A 14,788-nucleotide genomic window follows, 5' to 3' on the forward strand; every position below is an offset into this window, starting at 1 on the left:
TTGTAAGGCAGCAAAATAGGAAAAATGCCAAGGGAGGTCAACACTTTCGCAAGCCACTGTATTTCAGTGTCAGTTTTGTTATTTACCAAAGCAAACGTACAAATGAGTCACATGATGCACCCATGTTTTTAATGGGCTTTACAACGAGATGGCTGGTAGTTTTTAGCACGTCTTGATGTAGCCCTCCTACTCTGCACTGGACTTGCCTGACCTGTGGATCCTCAGCTAATACACTATCCTTGCACTATTGCACTACTAATATGTCATTGTAGATATAACTTTTAATCCCAACTTTTGCATCCTACTTCATATTGTATTTTAGTAATATTAGTTGTACTTACTGTAAACTATACATTTAAATATTAAACTTGCATTGTAACACTGTAACACCTGTATACAGCAATACTGGAGACAACTCAGAATACTGTGCCTGTCCTGCTGATTATCCTCATGTGTAGAGATTGCCCCCTTGGTAAAGGTTTGGTGGAAATGCAGTTTTTTAAAAAATTTTTTAATCTATTAATGAACTAAATTCCTTCTTAGTGTTTATTCTTGGCTAGGTGTTAATTATGCATCAGAAGTGGCTTCCTGGTAAAATAAAGGTAAAATAAAATAAGAAGAAGGAGGACTTCATTACTGCATGTCTGTGCAAAGAGGTCCCAGCAGTAAATCCTCTCTACTCAAGCAAGGACTGTCAGTGGCTCCTGTGTTTATTCTTTATGGGGTCTCTAGAAGTGGAATGCAGGGACACACAAAGTGCAGCCGTGATATATCTGTAAGGAGTGGCCAGTAAATTATTAGCGAAACAGAAACCAATGAAAAATCTAATACACTTTTGCCATAACGTGTGTCTTATTATGGAAAATGTGAGATCTATGAAGTGGTGGGAATACATAATACGTAATATTTACTGGGGTTTTTTTTTGTTTACTTTTTCTGGGTTCTGGTAATCCAATAATGAGTTGTTGTCATTTTTTATAAATCTGTTTTCCTGTTTCTGAGTTTGTCTTAAAATTTCTAATGGCCCCGGACAGAACCGACTTCCTCACGCCCCCTCTCTATACATGCAGCTTGGGTCAGCAGAGTGGAAAGGTCACATTGTCACATGATTTGAATGTGCATATCAGATCAGTGCTAGGCAGTTACCCAGACAAGCTCAAAGCAAGTTCTGAGCCAGGTGAAAACTGATACAGACAAAAACATAAGAAATCAATATTAGCACTTCTGGAGCCAACACACACGTCCTCATCTGATGCACAGACTGACCTCCACTGACTGCTGTAAACACAAGTTTCATGATACTAGATTCTGACGATAGTGTTTGTTGTCTGATGTGCTTGAGGCTCTTCAACCAAATAACGTTATGGTTTTATACACTGAAGATAGGAACAATGGCAATTAGAAAAGAAAATGAGGCAGTTCAAGTTAGTAGTTCTGCTGCAGAGGGGACATTGGTCTATTAATGGGCAATTGTGCTGCCCCCCCTCCCATTTTGTTTGGGTACAAGTTATGGTGGCAACGGGCTGATGGGTTATGAATGAACATGAGCACAGGTAGAAGCAACGAGTCCAGTTATATTTTTAGGTTATTGGGTAATCTGGACAATGATGTGTTTTGTTTTCAGGGCTGTATCTCCTTCTGAGAATACATGTAATAAAAGAAATTTAAAAAAAAACCCCTCTGGTGAAATAAATTGAGAATACTCCCTTCTTTAACAATAATGCTAAAAGTCTAGCAATGTCTGAGGACATTGTAACAGTATCATAGAAGACTTACAATACATTTTGGTTGCTTTTTGCTGAATCTAAAAATTACAAATAAACTCTTACAGTACTACTGTTTATAATAGTATTACTAATAAAAACTCTTGCTGGAGAATTACTTACAAGAAATAACCTACATTCCACACACCCCTCACTTTTTCAATGTAAAGACAGTACATTATAGTGATCGATCGTGCAATATTATTGGAAGATGCACTTAAACATTGTGTCTTTATTCCCTATACAGGAAGGTGAGGGAATAGTACTTGAGCAAATTAATACGTGTGGCACTGAATGGCACTGTTTTAAACAGAGATACTGTAAGTGTCTTATTAACTTTAGAGAGGTCCTAGTGCTTTATGATACATTTCCCATATCAATGACCTCTGCTGTCGCCCTGTTGCTAACTAAATTTAAACACTAATTCCACAGTTTAGCAGTGTGAAGGAAAGTATTTTTAAAATTTTTGTCAGGGGGCAGTAAAGTTACAGTGTCATAAAAGTGCAGTAAAAGCTCTCCATTTCTAAGCCACTTCTTTAAATATTCAGACAGCGCTAGCCTGGGATTCTGCAGGTTTCCAAGGTGACAGAACATCCAGTTAACGTAGGCTTGTGGACCTGTAAACGACATCAGCCTGTGGAACTCATTTGTAGAGACTGTAACCCCTCTCCTTCCTGGGTCCTGACACACAGTGGTTCAGTTTTCTCCTCAAGTGGTGTTTTACACATTGGTGACTTCTGTCTCTCTGAAGCTGTGCTTGGGGCTCCCTTCAGGCTTGTGCGGCCTTCCCTCTCCACGGCCCTTTCTCGGGAAGGAGTTGTATCGTCCATCAAGCTCCTTCCCACTGAATGCTTTGGACAGAGGGGGCTGCAACAGAGGAAGAGACAGGTCAGGTTTGAAAAAAAAATAGAATGTACACACTTAATCTTAGGCTACATTATTCTACAATTGTTATGTTTTCCCTTGCTGTTTCCAAAGTGGCAGATCACTAGATGGGGCTGGCTCTTACAGTCCTTCTAAAGAGACTTTGGCCGGTCTAATATATATATTTCAAATACAGCATGTATGCCAGACAGCATAAACTTGAAGAGCAGCTCCTGAACTTGAAATAAGTTTCTTTTGTGTTATTTTCTTAGTCAGCCAAACAACAGAAACAGAAAGTCATGCTGCAGTCATGGTGGTGGAGCAGGTTGTACCTACCTTGCCTGCCCTGCCCTTCAGGCTGTGCTTGTCTGCACTCTGCCTGCACATGGAGCTGGACAGGCGCCCCAGTGAGCCCTGCAGTATGACGGAGGGGGTGGACCTCTCATAACCCTGCTGTAAACCCACTCTGCAAAAACAGGGAGGGCAATCAGGAGTCAGGGGGGAATTCACAAAACATTCACACAACGCCAGTATCAGTTCAATAACAAACAACATAGAAACAGAGCGGGCGATTTAAAGATTTGTGCTTTAGTGACTTTATTTGGCTCATTTTTCTTTTCTGAAAAGAAACCTGCTATTGTCAATTTGGAATAAACAGCTCTGAAAATCCAGCTTTTCAATGTACTTAGTTGAGACACGTTTTCAGACAGTTTAATGGTATATTTAGTTTCTGGGTGAAAAATGCCCTTCGGGACTTGACTGGAGTTTTTTAAATCATAAAAGGATGTGAGAAACCCTAACCAGTACTCGAGGTGCAGTACAGAAACCCTGTTGGAAATTAAGTGGAGACTCAGGACAGTGGACAGCAGACATTTCTTTATACAGAGAGTGGTGGCGTTAGGGAATAGGTTACCCAGCCACCCAGAGGGTGAGAGACTGATGCATGCTTTTATAACATCTAGGATTGATTGCCGGATCGAATCCAAGCTATGCCATTGCCGACAGCGGACGGGAGTTCCCAGGGAGCGTCGGCTGAGGTTTGGTCATTGTTAGGTTGGCTGGTGAGTCCTTGGCTCACTGCACACCAGCAACCCCTGTGGCTGGCCGGGTGCCTGCAGGCCAGCCTGTATGCAATTCAGAACTGCGAGCTCCTCTGACGCTGTAAGTTCTGGATACAGCCGCACGGCGTACTTGGAGAGTGAAAAAAACCGGAAGGACACAAGTGCTCATCTTCATCTCTTTCGGGTTAGACCCAGGTTGAATAATAATTGGACATTCAGGTTTGAAAAAAAAAATAGAATGTACACACTTAATCTTAGGCTACATTATTCTACAATTGTTATGTTTTCCCTTGCTGTTTCCAAAGTGGCAGATCACTAGATGGGGCTGGCTCTTACAGTCCTTCTAAAGAGACTTTGGCCGGTCTAATATATATATTTCAAATACAGCATGTATGCCAGACAGCATAAACTTGAAGAGCAGCTCCTGAACTTGAAATAAGTTGAGTCCTTGGCTCACTGCACACCAGCAACCCCTGTGGCTGGCCAGGTGCCTGCAGGCCAGCCTGTATGCAATTCAGAACTGCGAGCTCCTCTGACGCTGTAAGTTCTGGATACGGCTGCACGGCGTACTTGGAGAGTGAAAAAAACCGGAAGGACACAAGTGCTCATCTTCATCTCTTTCGGGTTAGATCCAGGTTGAATAATAATTGGACATTCCAAAATTGGGATAAAATTGGAAAATTAATTAAAAAAAAAAAAAGGTATAATTTGTTGATTAAGTGCTCCAAGACCTGGTCAGGAGTTCAAATGTTTCAATGTAATGATTAAAGACATGGTTGTAACAAAGACAAAAAAAATCCTTATATTCTCAGATTCTTGTCTAAAGTATATCGTTAGCCAGGTTTATCACAAGAATGATTCTGTATATTCATGTAAAATGCTGAAGAATGACACATGTATATATGGATGCACGGACATATGTACCGGAACTATATCCTGCTCACCAGGGATAATTAGGGTAAAATGTTGCAAACAAAACAAAGCACTGGTTTAGTGTGTATGATGTAACAGTTTCTGCACAAAATAAGTTGATCTAAAGGAACGGTCACTGAGCTAACATGGGTGTCAGATGAAAGTGTGGAGGAGTGCTGAGCTAACATGGGTGCCAGATGAAAGTGTAGAGGAGTGCTCACCTGGCGGAGCTGATCAGGGCCCTCATCTCCTCCATGAGGTGTCTGCGGACGATGTGCTTGCTGCTGGGGATGCCCAGGGTGTTTGCCATGACCTCTGTGTGGAAGGCAGGCTCCAGCACCAAAACTGCTCCGTGGACTCCACTGTTCTGCAGACTGTCAACATACTCCTGATGATGTGGGAAATCAAGATAGCTGTCAATAAGACTGCTCCAGCTGTTAGTGTGCTCATCTGAAGATAGTTTCAGACAGACACGTTCCAAGCATTTAGTATAGACCGTGGAATGGAAAATGTAGACTTTGGGGAACAGTGGGCTAACTCTCTAGCCTATCAGGCCTAGCTTTAAACCCAGCTACAATTGTAATTCATTTGGTGGTCTCTGCTTCAGGTCAGGATTGAGGTGCGCTGTCTCTCTTGCATTTCATGAGCACTATATTCAGAACATTTAAAATGTACGATTGTGCTGAACAGTTATAAATGTAGACAAATGACACACCTCAAGTATTAGCTATGGTTTCTCAGCCCCCTTTATGATTTTAAAGACTCCAGTCAAGTCCCAAGGGTGCGTTTCACTGATAACTGTCTGAAAGCGTGTCTCGTCTCTAAGTAATAACTGTTTCTTGTTGTCATTATCGGGTCTGTGTTTAAGAAGTGATGAGGTATATTTCCAAAGTGATCACTGCAATTAATTCTAGCACCAATATTTAAGCAATATATCCACTCTCAATGTCTCTCTTTGTCACATTCTGATGAGGAGTTATTTAAACAGTGGAGTATACAGTGAGAGCATGTGGCCCACTCTTTGTAGTAGCTCACCTTGAGGTCGATGTCTCTGATCCACTTCATCACTCGTTGGTTCGTCCACACAATGGGGTCAGTGTTTTGATTCTCACAGTGCAATCTCCTTTCCTGCAGGACCTGCAGATGATAAGCACACGAAAGAAACAAAAATGAGGAATTCGAATCATTTTTGCTAGACTGGAAAACCCTGTAGCAATGTAAGACCTTGGTGTTGGGCAATAATGAAAATGACGACGATAACTGCTTATATATTAACTTGTGTTTTAACTCTTGTTAATTGAAACTTACTCCCTAGTTAGGGTTCTTTCTCTCTCCCAGGCTCTTTTTTTTCCATCTGCTTTTTCGCTTGCCGGCTTTTTAAAATAAAGCCAAACAACCGCAGAATTAAAGACATTTACTAATGCCCGGTTTAACATCTCACTAGCAATGGTGCTGATCTATTTAGCTTTACAGTCAGAAGCAAGATTATCACTTCTAATATGCTAATAATATTTCAATACAACAAATAATCAAGACTAGACAAATTATCAATAATACTACCCCAATAATCAATTATTGGTCCATCCCTACCCTTATAAATGTCTACCACTTTAAATTTGCATGAAAATTGTATCTTTCTCATGGTTATACTATCCATTTCCCATAATTTATCATGCTTTTATTACTATGCTTTACCATATGCCTCTGGGCTTTACAATGATTACCTATACTTTAGCACGCGGTTACTATGCTTCATTACATGCCCCTGAATTAAGTACTGGGTAGTGGAGAGGTTGTAAGTGTAGATTTCCTCCCCTCCTTCACCAGTAAAGGCTTGAATGTGTTTAGTTTCTTGCAGCATGTCTGAGTGGCTCACCTCCTTGTTGAAACTGAGCAGGTGCAGCAGCTCGATCGCCAGCATTACGCTGACCTGGTGTGTTTTCTTGGACACGCTCAGGTACTTCTCCAGGTCTCGGCGGCTCAGCGAGCTCAGCATGCGCCCGTCCACTAGGTGGTTCTGAAAGGCCTGGGAGTACTGGGGCAGCCCGATGTCACTCAGCCAGGCCTTGGCCACCCAGTGATGATCCATATCAGCTGCTTTCGAGAGCCTGGAAAAAGACAGGGTTACATTCTGGCGAAACGCTTTACATTCACTTCAACTGATAGTTGACAATATGCCGTTCATAGAAAATAACCATCTGATGTTCTCTAAAGCTTGTCTATAAACAGCACTGAGGCAGGGCCAGGCCCTGCCTGTAAATAGTGTGGTTGGTGTATTGCTGGTGGTGGTTGGCAGGGATGGGGTTAATTCCTATCCCTGCCAAATGCATGTGAGAATGTGGCTGGAGCCTTAATTCAATGATTAATGGTTAATTAGGCTCCAGCCACATGGTATTTAAGGAGGGGAAGTCCCTTGTTTGGAGTTTGGTGTTTGGGTGAGTGTAACCGGTGGGTTAAAATTGTGTATTATTCGATGGTAGACAGTGAAGGCGAATGGCCAGCCTGACAACACTGTTAGTATTTATTATTGTTTTATTTAAACCTTTTATTTTGGCCCTTGTGCCAGTTCCTTTGTTCCTGTGTTTTTGTTGATGGTCTTTTTATTTTGCTCTGTGAGCAGTGTTTTGATTTATTTTTGTGTAATAAATACACGCCCCAGTGCTTAAACCAGCAGTTACTGTCTCTGAGTCTCAACAACCCTTTGATATCCTGTCACAATCACCCTGCAATTAAGGCCTGATTTGCTCCTCTTGAAAGCAAACCAACCTTCAATATTAAGGCCACCCTTGTCTTCAGTAACCATCTGCTGTCCCAAACTTATCAAGCCTCTGTTAAATGACTTCTCTAATAAGACCAACAATGATATCCAAAGGCAATCATTTTTTTTAAACTCTGAAAACTAGATGCATTGATGTAACTCCTTTGATTTAGATGAAAAAAAAAATTGATATAAAAAAACAGTGACACTTTGCCTATAAGAAATCATAACTAGAATGGTTAAACTGTTCAATAGTGCCTATTAAAATAATTAAAATCATATATGATTATTTAGTACAAGAATTTGTACCTTTAGTAGTAAGGTTACATTTTGTTAGTGCCTTCACTGGCTTGAACAGAGGCTAGCACTAGAATACTTTGTGTAGTCAGCCTTGGGCTCTATTTGGGGTCCAAAATCCACAATGAAATACGCTTTGTGATGCCTTGGCTTACAGGGGGCTTTGTAACTGTAAATAGTATTGCATTGTGAGGAAAAACAACCTGAGACATTCCACCTTAAACAATCTCCACATTTACATTAAGCTGAAAGCCATCAGAAATAATTCCTGTCAGTTTCCACTGGCAGCAGACAGACAAGATGAAAGTGGTTTGAACTGGGACCCTGACAGTCACATTAGGGTTTTTCTATTTTATAATTAGGTCTACGTTGTTGTTGTTTTTAAAGTCAGTTGCTACACAAAGGGATGACACTGTCTCTCAGCTTGCTAAAGTGTGGACTGGAACTGCATCCCTGGAGTGAGAGGCCAGGCAGCACCAGTGTGGGTAGCTAGGAGGGGGTGCCTTGCAACGGAAGTGCCCAGACACCTGCTACTCACAGCTCCTGGTTCCAATTTGAAAAGACTGGAAATGTATTTGTGACAATGTGCCAAATAGAGATTTTCACCCTTGTGGAAATTCCAGCAATTGCTGGTGAACTGGAGTCCAGTTTTTGTGTAACCTGTTCACAGTAGTTAAGACATACATTGACACATTATTTCACAGTAAAATATATATTTTTTGGCTTCATTAAGTCTCTTGAACCAGCAAGACCAGTTTGCAAACCAGATACTACCAGCTCTGGTCATTGCTGGGATTTCTAGTTGGATACAGGGTCAAGCACTAGCTTGTGTTTAGTGTGATACAAAATTATTAAACAAAAATACAAAATTTAAAGTGATTATTTAAAACTATGTAATTAATAATTAATAATAATAAGTACAACAAAAATAATTATTGGGCAAAATCCTAACATTGAAGCAAAGGAAGAAGCAAAGGCTCTGGATCCCTGGAGTCCACAGGCACTGCTGTCCTGACAGTAAGGATGAACCGGTTCATTTACCCCTTGCCTGTCTCCGCTTCCCGGTAATCTTCAATGGCTAGTCGCAGCTTCCTCCTGTGCATTGAGCTTGTAACACCCAGCCCCAGCTCCAGGTCTTCATCTGTCAAACCCAGCAGCACCTGACAGACACACAGGGCTCTGTTTAAATTGGGTGAATCATTTTTATAAAAGGCCATGTGCTATATTATCAGAACAGTTACAAACAATCAGGATGCACATGCCGATAACAAAAAAAAAACAAGCCGACAGCACAGATAAAGAAAAATAAAACAGCAATCATTTTTTTAAATAATAATTAATGAAGGGAGAACAAAAACAAAAAAACTAATGATTTGCTATCATCTATCAGATAGAGCTACATCCCACACATTTACGACCAGTGCACAAGGCATACCTGCCAAGTCTCCTGATTTCGTCAGGAGAGTCCCGATATAGAGGTGTGATCTCCCGTCTCCCGGTGAGACTCAAGAAACTCCCAATAATTTACATTGACAATTGTAATGCATTATTATTACCTTATGTAAATTTTCTCTAACAAGCATGTTAAATATATGTTTTGACTTAAAATGTATATACTAGATATTATCAGTTTGTGTTATTTTATGTGTTTTACCTGAATCTTTGGTTCACCAATGTTCTGGCACTTTAAAAATTGTATATAAAACTACAGCATTCAATATTTCTGTAATATATAAAGTATATTTATAAATATTGCTTATTCAATATTTTGAGTTTGTTATAGTTGTCCATATATGTGTCACACTATTAACATTAAACATATACAAATAAAAAAGTGATGTATTTTTAAATTGGGAAACAAAACTATTACTTTTACTTTTAAAGATTGCTGCCTAGAGTTACTGAACCACAAAGAGCTGATTCATTAATCATTTCAGAGTAACACTAATTCTGACCACTGTTTTCCTGTAAGCATGGAATAACACTTCACAATTAAATTCCACTTGCACCTATTTGGTATCCTCCCCATTCACATCCTGTGCTACAGGTAACAAGAACCCACCTGATTCATGTAGTTTCCTGTGTGCAGCATAGAGCTTCTGTGTGAACTGTACTGTGTGCAACACAGAGCCTCTGTGTGAACTGCACTGTTAAAATACAGTCGGCTGTTGACAATGTTTTAACCACATTTGCCAAAGGATGAAGGTCTAAGATGGGATTTTTACCTGACGGACAAAAAATAAATCTTTACTGCCCCTCTGCTTAGCACCCTCCACTGGCTACCTCTCTCTGCTCCAATTCAATTCAAGTTCCTTGTTCTTGCAGACTGCTCTCTTCAACACACTGCCTCCTCTTACCTCCAATCCCTCTCGTCCTCTCCGCTCCTCCTCTACTGGCCATACCTTCCCTCCACTCTCCATCCTCCCGTGTCCGCTCCTACTTTTCCCTAGCCCCTTTGTGGTGGAACCAACTACCGGAGAACCTCGGGTCTGCTCTGTCTCTCACTGCCTTCTCAAGACCCACCTGTTTAGGGGTGGTTTCTTACCATGCACTGGACTTGCTTGACCGAAGCACCACGTTCTGGACCCTCACCTTTGTGCATCCTCCATTCTTGCTTTCCACCATCTTCAAAATGCCAAATACCCCACAGCGCAACATCAATGGGAAGGAGGCAGCTGGAGGGAGTGATTTCATTCCTTACCTTGCCACTCTTGATGTTGTCTGTGCAGGCTTTGATATACATAGGCATGGCCATGATGACCTCCAGCCAGGCTTGCACAGTCCCCGCTTTCCAGTGAGACATGGGCGTGGTTCGAGCAAGCTCCACCTGTTGGAGGCGGTCCATCTGAACCTCACCATTTGATAGGGTGAGACTCAGATTGGTGGGGCTGGAGAGGCTGTCTGAATCTGAAACATCATGGCAGGGGCATAGTGTTAAAAGTGTAATTCAAATGTTTTCCTCTCATTAGCCAAAACAGAATCCTCTCACAAGCCCCCTATTGTTTCTTTTTGTTTTCAAGATTTTTTTTTCAGACACATGTCTGTAAATACAACCCATGGTAGTTCCAGTAAAGGTGAAACAACTTCCATAGGAAGTATTTACTTGTATGTCAAATTCCCAACAGCAAAACAGGGTTAAAGCACAGCTGTGTGGTGTGCAGGGTGAGTCATACAGCACAGGGTTAAAACACAGCTCTGTGGTGTGCAGGGTGAGTGATACAGCACAGGGTTAAAGCGCAACTGCGTGGTGTGTAGGGTGAGTCATTGCGGAGTCACTGGTCTTTGCTGGCGATTCCGAAGGAAGAGTCGCATTGGCTCTGGCGCTCCGATGGGTTAGGGAGGTAAAACCGGCAAAGACTGTTTCTCCTCATTGAGCTACAGTGAACCCTGCTGGCCAGGAGCCCAGTGAGCTCAAAAGCGTCCTGCCTTTGTCCTGCAGTGTCCGGTAGCTTTCTGACTGCTGCTCTCGAGTTCCTGAATGTAAAAGAGGAAGCTGGCTTGGTCGTGGGATCAGAGGATGCCCACTGAACCTTCAGTTCTCCTGAGCTGTGTGGGGAATAGCTGCGGAGGGGGATAATTATTGGATGTTTCAAATTGGCATGAAAATTTGTGGAGAAATAATTGGGCACACTAAATAATAAAAAAAAGAAAAAAACATTTGTGTTAATAATTTTTGTTGTGCTGCTGAGAGAAATGCATTTCAAAGCTTTAATCACACAGGCTGGTGATGAGAACTAATCATAAAAATCTGACTCACAAGCAAGTCCGCAAAAACAAAATGCTTAATAGTTTTTCCCCTTTAGAATAATAAACCCATGATGACAAATACCACAACACAATGGAAGCTCAGTTACTTTGACAACTATTCACACACATCAATGAGATGCCGTTTGATTTCATGTGGATTTCATAAGTACAAACATTTGCTAATGTTGTTGTGCTGTGTCAGTTGCCTTATTTATAACAGTCTAAATGGCAATTAAATAGTTTGAGGGAGCGAAGGGAAAATATTTCCAGAATGTTTGATAGAAATTAAATAGAATGTAGAATATGGCAAACCTGATTATTGGCTGTGTCTGTCAACTGTCGTATTTTCAAGTTTATTACTGAATCTGGCCCACACTAAATAAGGATATTTACTGTACATGAACCACAGTGAAATGCTGTAATGTTGTAACATTTCAATACACTGAACTGCTTGGGTTTTGACCAGCTAGAACAACACACAAGGATGGGATTTTATTTTTGTACAACACTTACAGCCAGATAGGATGGGCCGAAAATGACAATTCTAAACATTGACAAAAAAAGACGTCATTGTTTGCAAAATATTTTAATAAGTTCCCTTACACAAGTTTACCATAGCATTTTTGCACTGTATTTGAACAATTTTATCTTGCATTTCCCATGGTTATACTGTGCATTTATTATGGTTTGACATGTTTTTAGTGTGCTTTACCATAACTCACTCTTCAATGCTTACGTTTTATTATATTATATACAATATTATACAAAACACAAATCTCTCAGGAGTTAAAATAAACCAGGTACCCTGTGAAATGACCTACCAATGAAACGAGACAAACACACTTCTGTACTGTAGAGTGTTATTGATTTCAGATGTTATTTATCAATTGGTTTCCTTTAAATGTTGTCAGTACAGTCAACTATAAATCAGAAACGGGATTATCAATAATCATTTTTCAGTGCAGTAAATAATTTAGGCACACAACAAAAAAAAATAATAATTTATATTATTTAGAACGATAATTCTAACCCTACAGACCAGCCTCTCAGTACTTATGTACTATTGCAGGTACAGTACCAGTATTGCAGTCTTTTCCCTGCCCATCCAGCACTCTTAAACAGACCGCTATCTGAAGGTCATTGCTGCGTGCGTTTCATAGAGAGATATGCAGGAGTAACTTTTCTTTTAACTACGGCTCGTAGATCTGCCCCATCTTGTGTCTCAATGCCAAGTTGCTTGCCATGCCTTTCCGTGTTCTCTGACTTGAGAAGGGAACACATCTGGAAAATGTTTTGGTATGGGGGAGAGTTTAAACCAAGACACAGCTAATGTCAGTTGATACCAGGTGTAGCTGCTGGAAGTAATTTGAGGAAGGTGAGTCTGATTAGCTTATTAGACACATAGGGGGGTGTTAAGCAGTTAGTGGATCACTTATTTTCTGCCCTGATGGAGTAGATGAACTACTACTATTACTTCAAGCTAATAAACTAATACTGTATGAAATTCAAATGTTTTAATTTAAATCACATAATTTTTCCCAGATTAACCTTTTTGTTTTCAGATTTCGCTTATACATGAATGTTAACAAAAACATTCTTAAAAGTTTTGAAATGTGTACTTTCATATATAATTTATAAATATTCAAATCACAAATTCAACATTAAAATCAATATGATTAAATTAAATTAAAAAAAAATTGCTTCAGTCTTTACATGCTTGTTTTTTTATATTTTTACACTTGGCGAGATAACATTAAGCTAACACGCTAAAGCTTGACTCTAAAAAATAAATCAGTGAAAAAATACTTGGAACTTTTCAACATTTAACTAACAGACTCCGAACCCCGAAATACGTCTTTTTCGTTAGCAATCTGGAAAAATAAATCTGTTTTTTCAAAATAAATATTTATTTTCCAAACTAAGTCTGAAGCTTACATGCAAATGAGTCCAAGCCTGTACACTATATTTCTTTCATCCCTCACTAGAGGGCAGCAACACTTCTATTGAACCCTGGAGTATATGTTAATCTAAATTTACATTATACACCTGCTGTGTGGTTGTGGTGTAATAATGTTTAATGTCTTTATTTCTATATAGCGCCTTTCATAGTAGACCATCATCACAAAGCACTTTACAGAGGTAGGCTGTGAACTGTGCATTATATGCAGAGTCACTTACAATAGGACATTGATTTAACATCTGATCCACAAGATGGCACACAAGGAGGTGAAGTGACTTGTTCAGGGTCACACAGTGAGTCAGTTAGTGGCAGAGATTTGAAGCGGGGACCTTCTGGTTACAAGCCTTGGACTTTAACCACTGGACCACACTGCCTATATTGTAGGGTCTATATTAATCCAATGAGACCCTTACAAATATAGGGGAAAATATAATATGATTTAGTGTTATTTGCTATATATTAATTCATGCCTATGCATTTTAAAATGACAGAAAATGCTATTTTCCTGAGACTTATCATATCAACAGAAATCCTGTGCTTGTGTTCTATGCATAGTCTTAAGCACTGTGTGAGAAGACTGCACAGCTAGTTAATAGACAGTGATATGCCTTGTATTTCATTACCTCGTGTCACCTGAAGGGCCCATCATAATCTGTAACAGGAGTGTATCTACAAATATGGCATAATCTGTTACACTGGTATGATAAAGAACTTGGCAGCTTAGCAGCACAAACAAGTCAAATTGCAGATTAAAACAAATAAATACACAAAAAATATATCTGCTTTGCTTCAGACCTGATGTACTTTTGTGCACAAAAACTTTATTCTTAAAGATGAGCACACGGACATGGAGACTGTTCCTAACAACTATAGTGCTATAGTACACTCACTTTTTAAAGTCAAGGAGGGTCGATGGACTTTAGAAAACAAGCCTTTGATCTGTTTACAGTGTCGGCATAACAAACACTAAAGCATGTGATTAAAATATTCAAATACTCCTTCTAGATAGACCATAACACCCCAAATAAATAAAAAAAGCATAACAATTAGCCCTCATGGCAAACTGTGCATTATCAGCCGAGGCTGTGTCATGCATGAACGGCTGTCAATGTGCCAGACACTCCTAACATATGAGTAACAGATTAGGTAAGGACTAAGCTTCATATTTAAGAGCGCTGCTCTAATCTCATTGTGCATTACTGTCGCTGACACAGTCTGTCATCGTAATATAACCTGTCAACAGGAAAGGCTCTGATTAACAAACACTAAAAATGTCAGCATCTGAATGAAGGGTAATGATGGCAATTCCTAAAGGTAGGATAGGGGTTGGAACAAAATGGTGCATCCAAAATTCTTGGTTGGATATATCAAAGGTCAATACATCCCCATACTGTTCTGTGAAAGATACCCCCCAGCACTGAAAGCC

The 14,788-nt window shown here is 40.1% G+C and overlaps 1 protein-coding gene across 6 annotated transcripts in view; it reads right to left on the reverse strand.

Moving 5' to 3' along the window:
* Positions 1-14,788, reverse strand: part of LOC121328580 (kazrin-like) — a 295,129-nt gene continuing 280,341 nt past the window's right edge. For all 6 annotated transcript variants that reach the window (XM_041273346.1, XM_041273347.1, XM_041273348.1 and 3 more), the window contains 7 exons: positions 10,357-10,562; positions 8,697-8,815; positions 6,477-6,708; positions 5,636-5,737; positions 4,822-4,988; positions 2,964-3,093; positions 1-2,630 (listed from right to left, as the gene is read on the reverse strand). In XM_041273346.1, the coding sequence (XP_041129280.1) occupies positions 2,484-2,630; positions 2,964-3,093; positions 4,822-4,988; positions 5,636-5,737; positions 6,477-6,708; positions 8,697-8,815; positions 10,357-10,562 (1,103 nt within the window). In that variant the 3' untranslated portion in view covers positions 1-2,483. The remainder of the gene's footprint in view (positions 2,631-2,963; positions 3,094-4,821; positions 4,989-5,635; positions 5,738-6,476; positions 6,709-8,696; positions 8,816-10,356; positions 10,563-14,788) is intronic.

Source organism: Polyodon spathula, chromosome 16 (genome assembly GCF_017654505.1).
Source record: "Polyodon spathula isolate WHYD16114869_AA chromosome 16, ASM1765450v1, whole genome shotgun sequence".
In the NCBI taxonomy this organism is placed as follows: Eukaryota; Metazoa; Chordata; class Actinopteri; order Acipenseriformes; family Polyodontidae; genus Polyodon; species Polyodon spathula.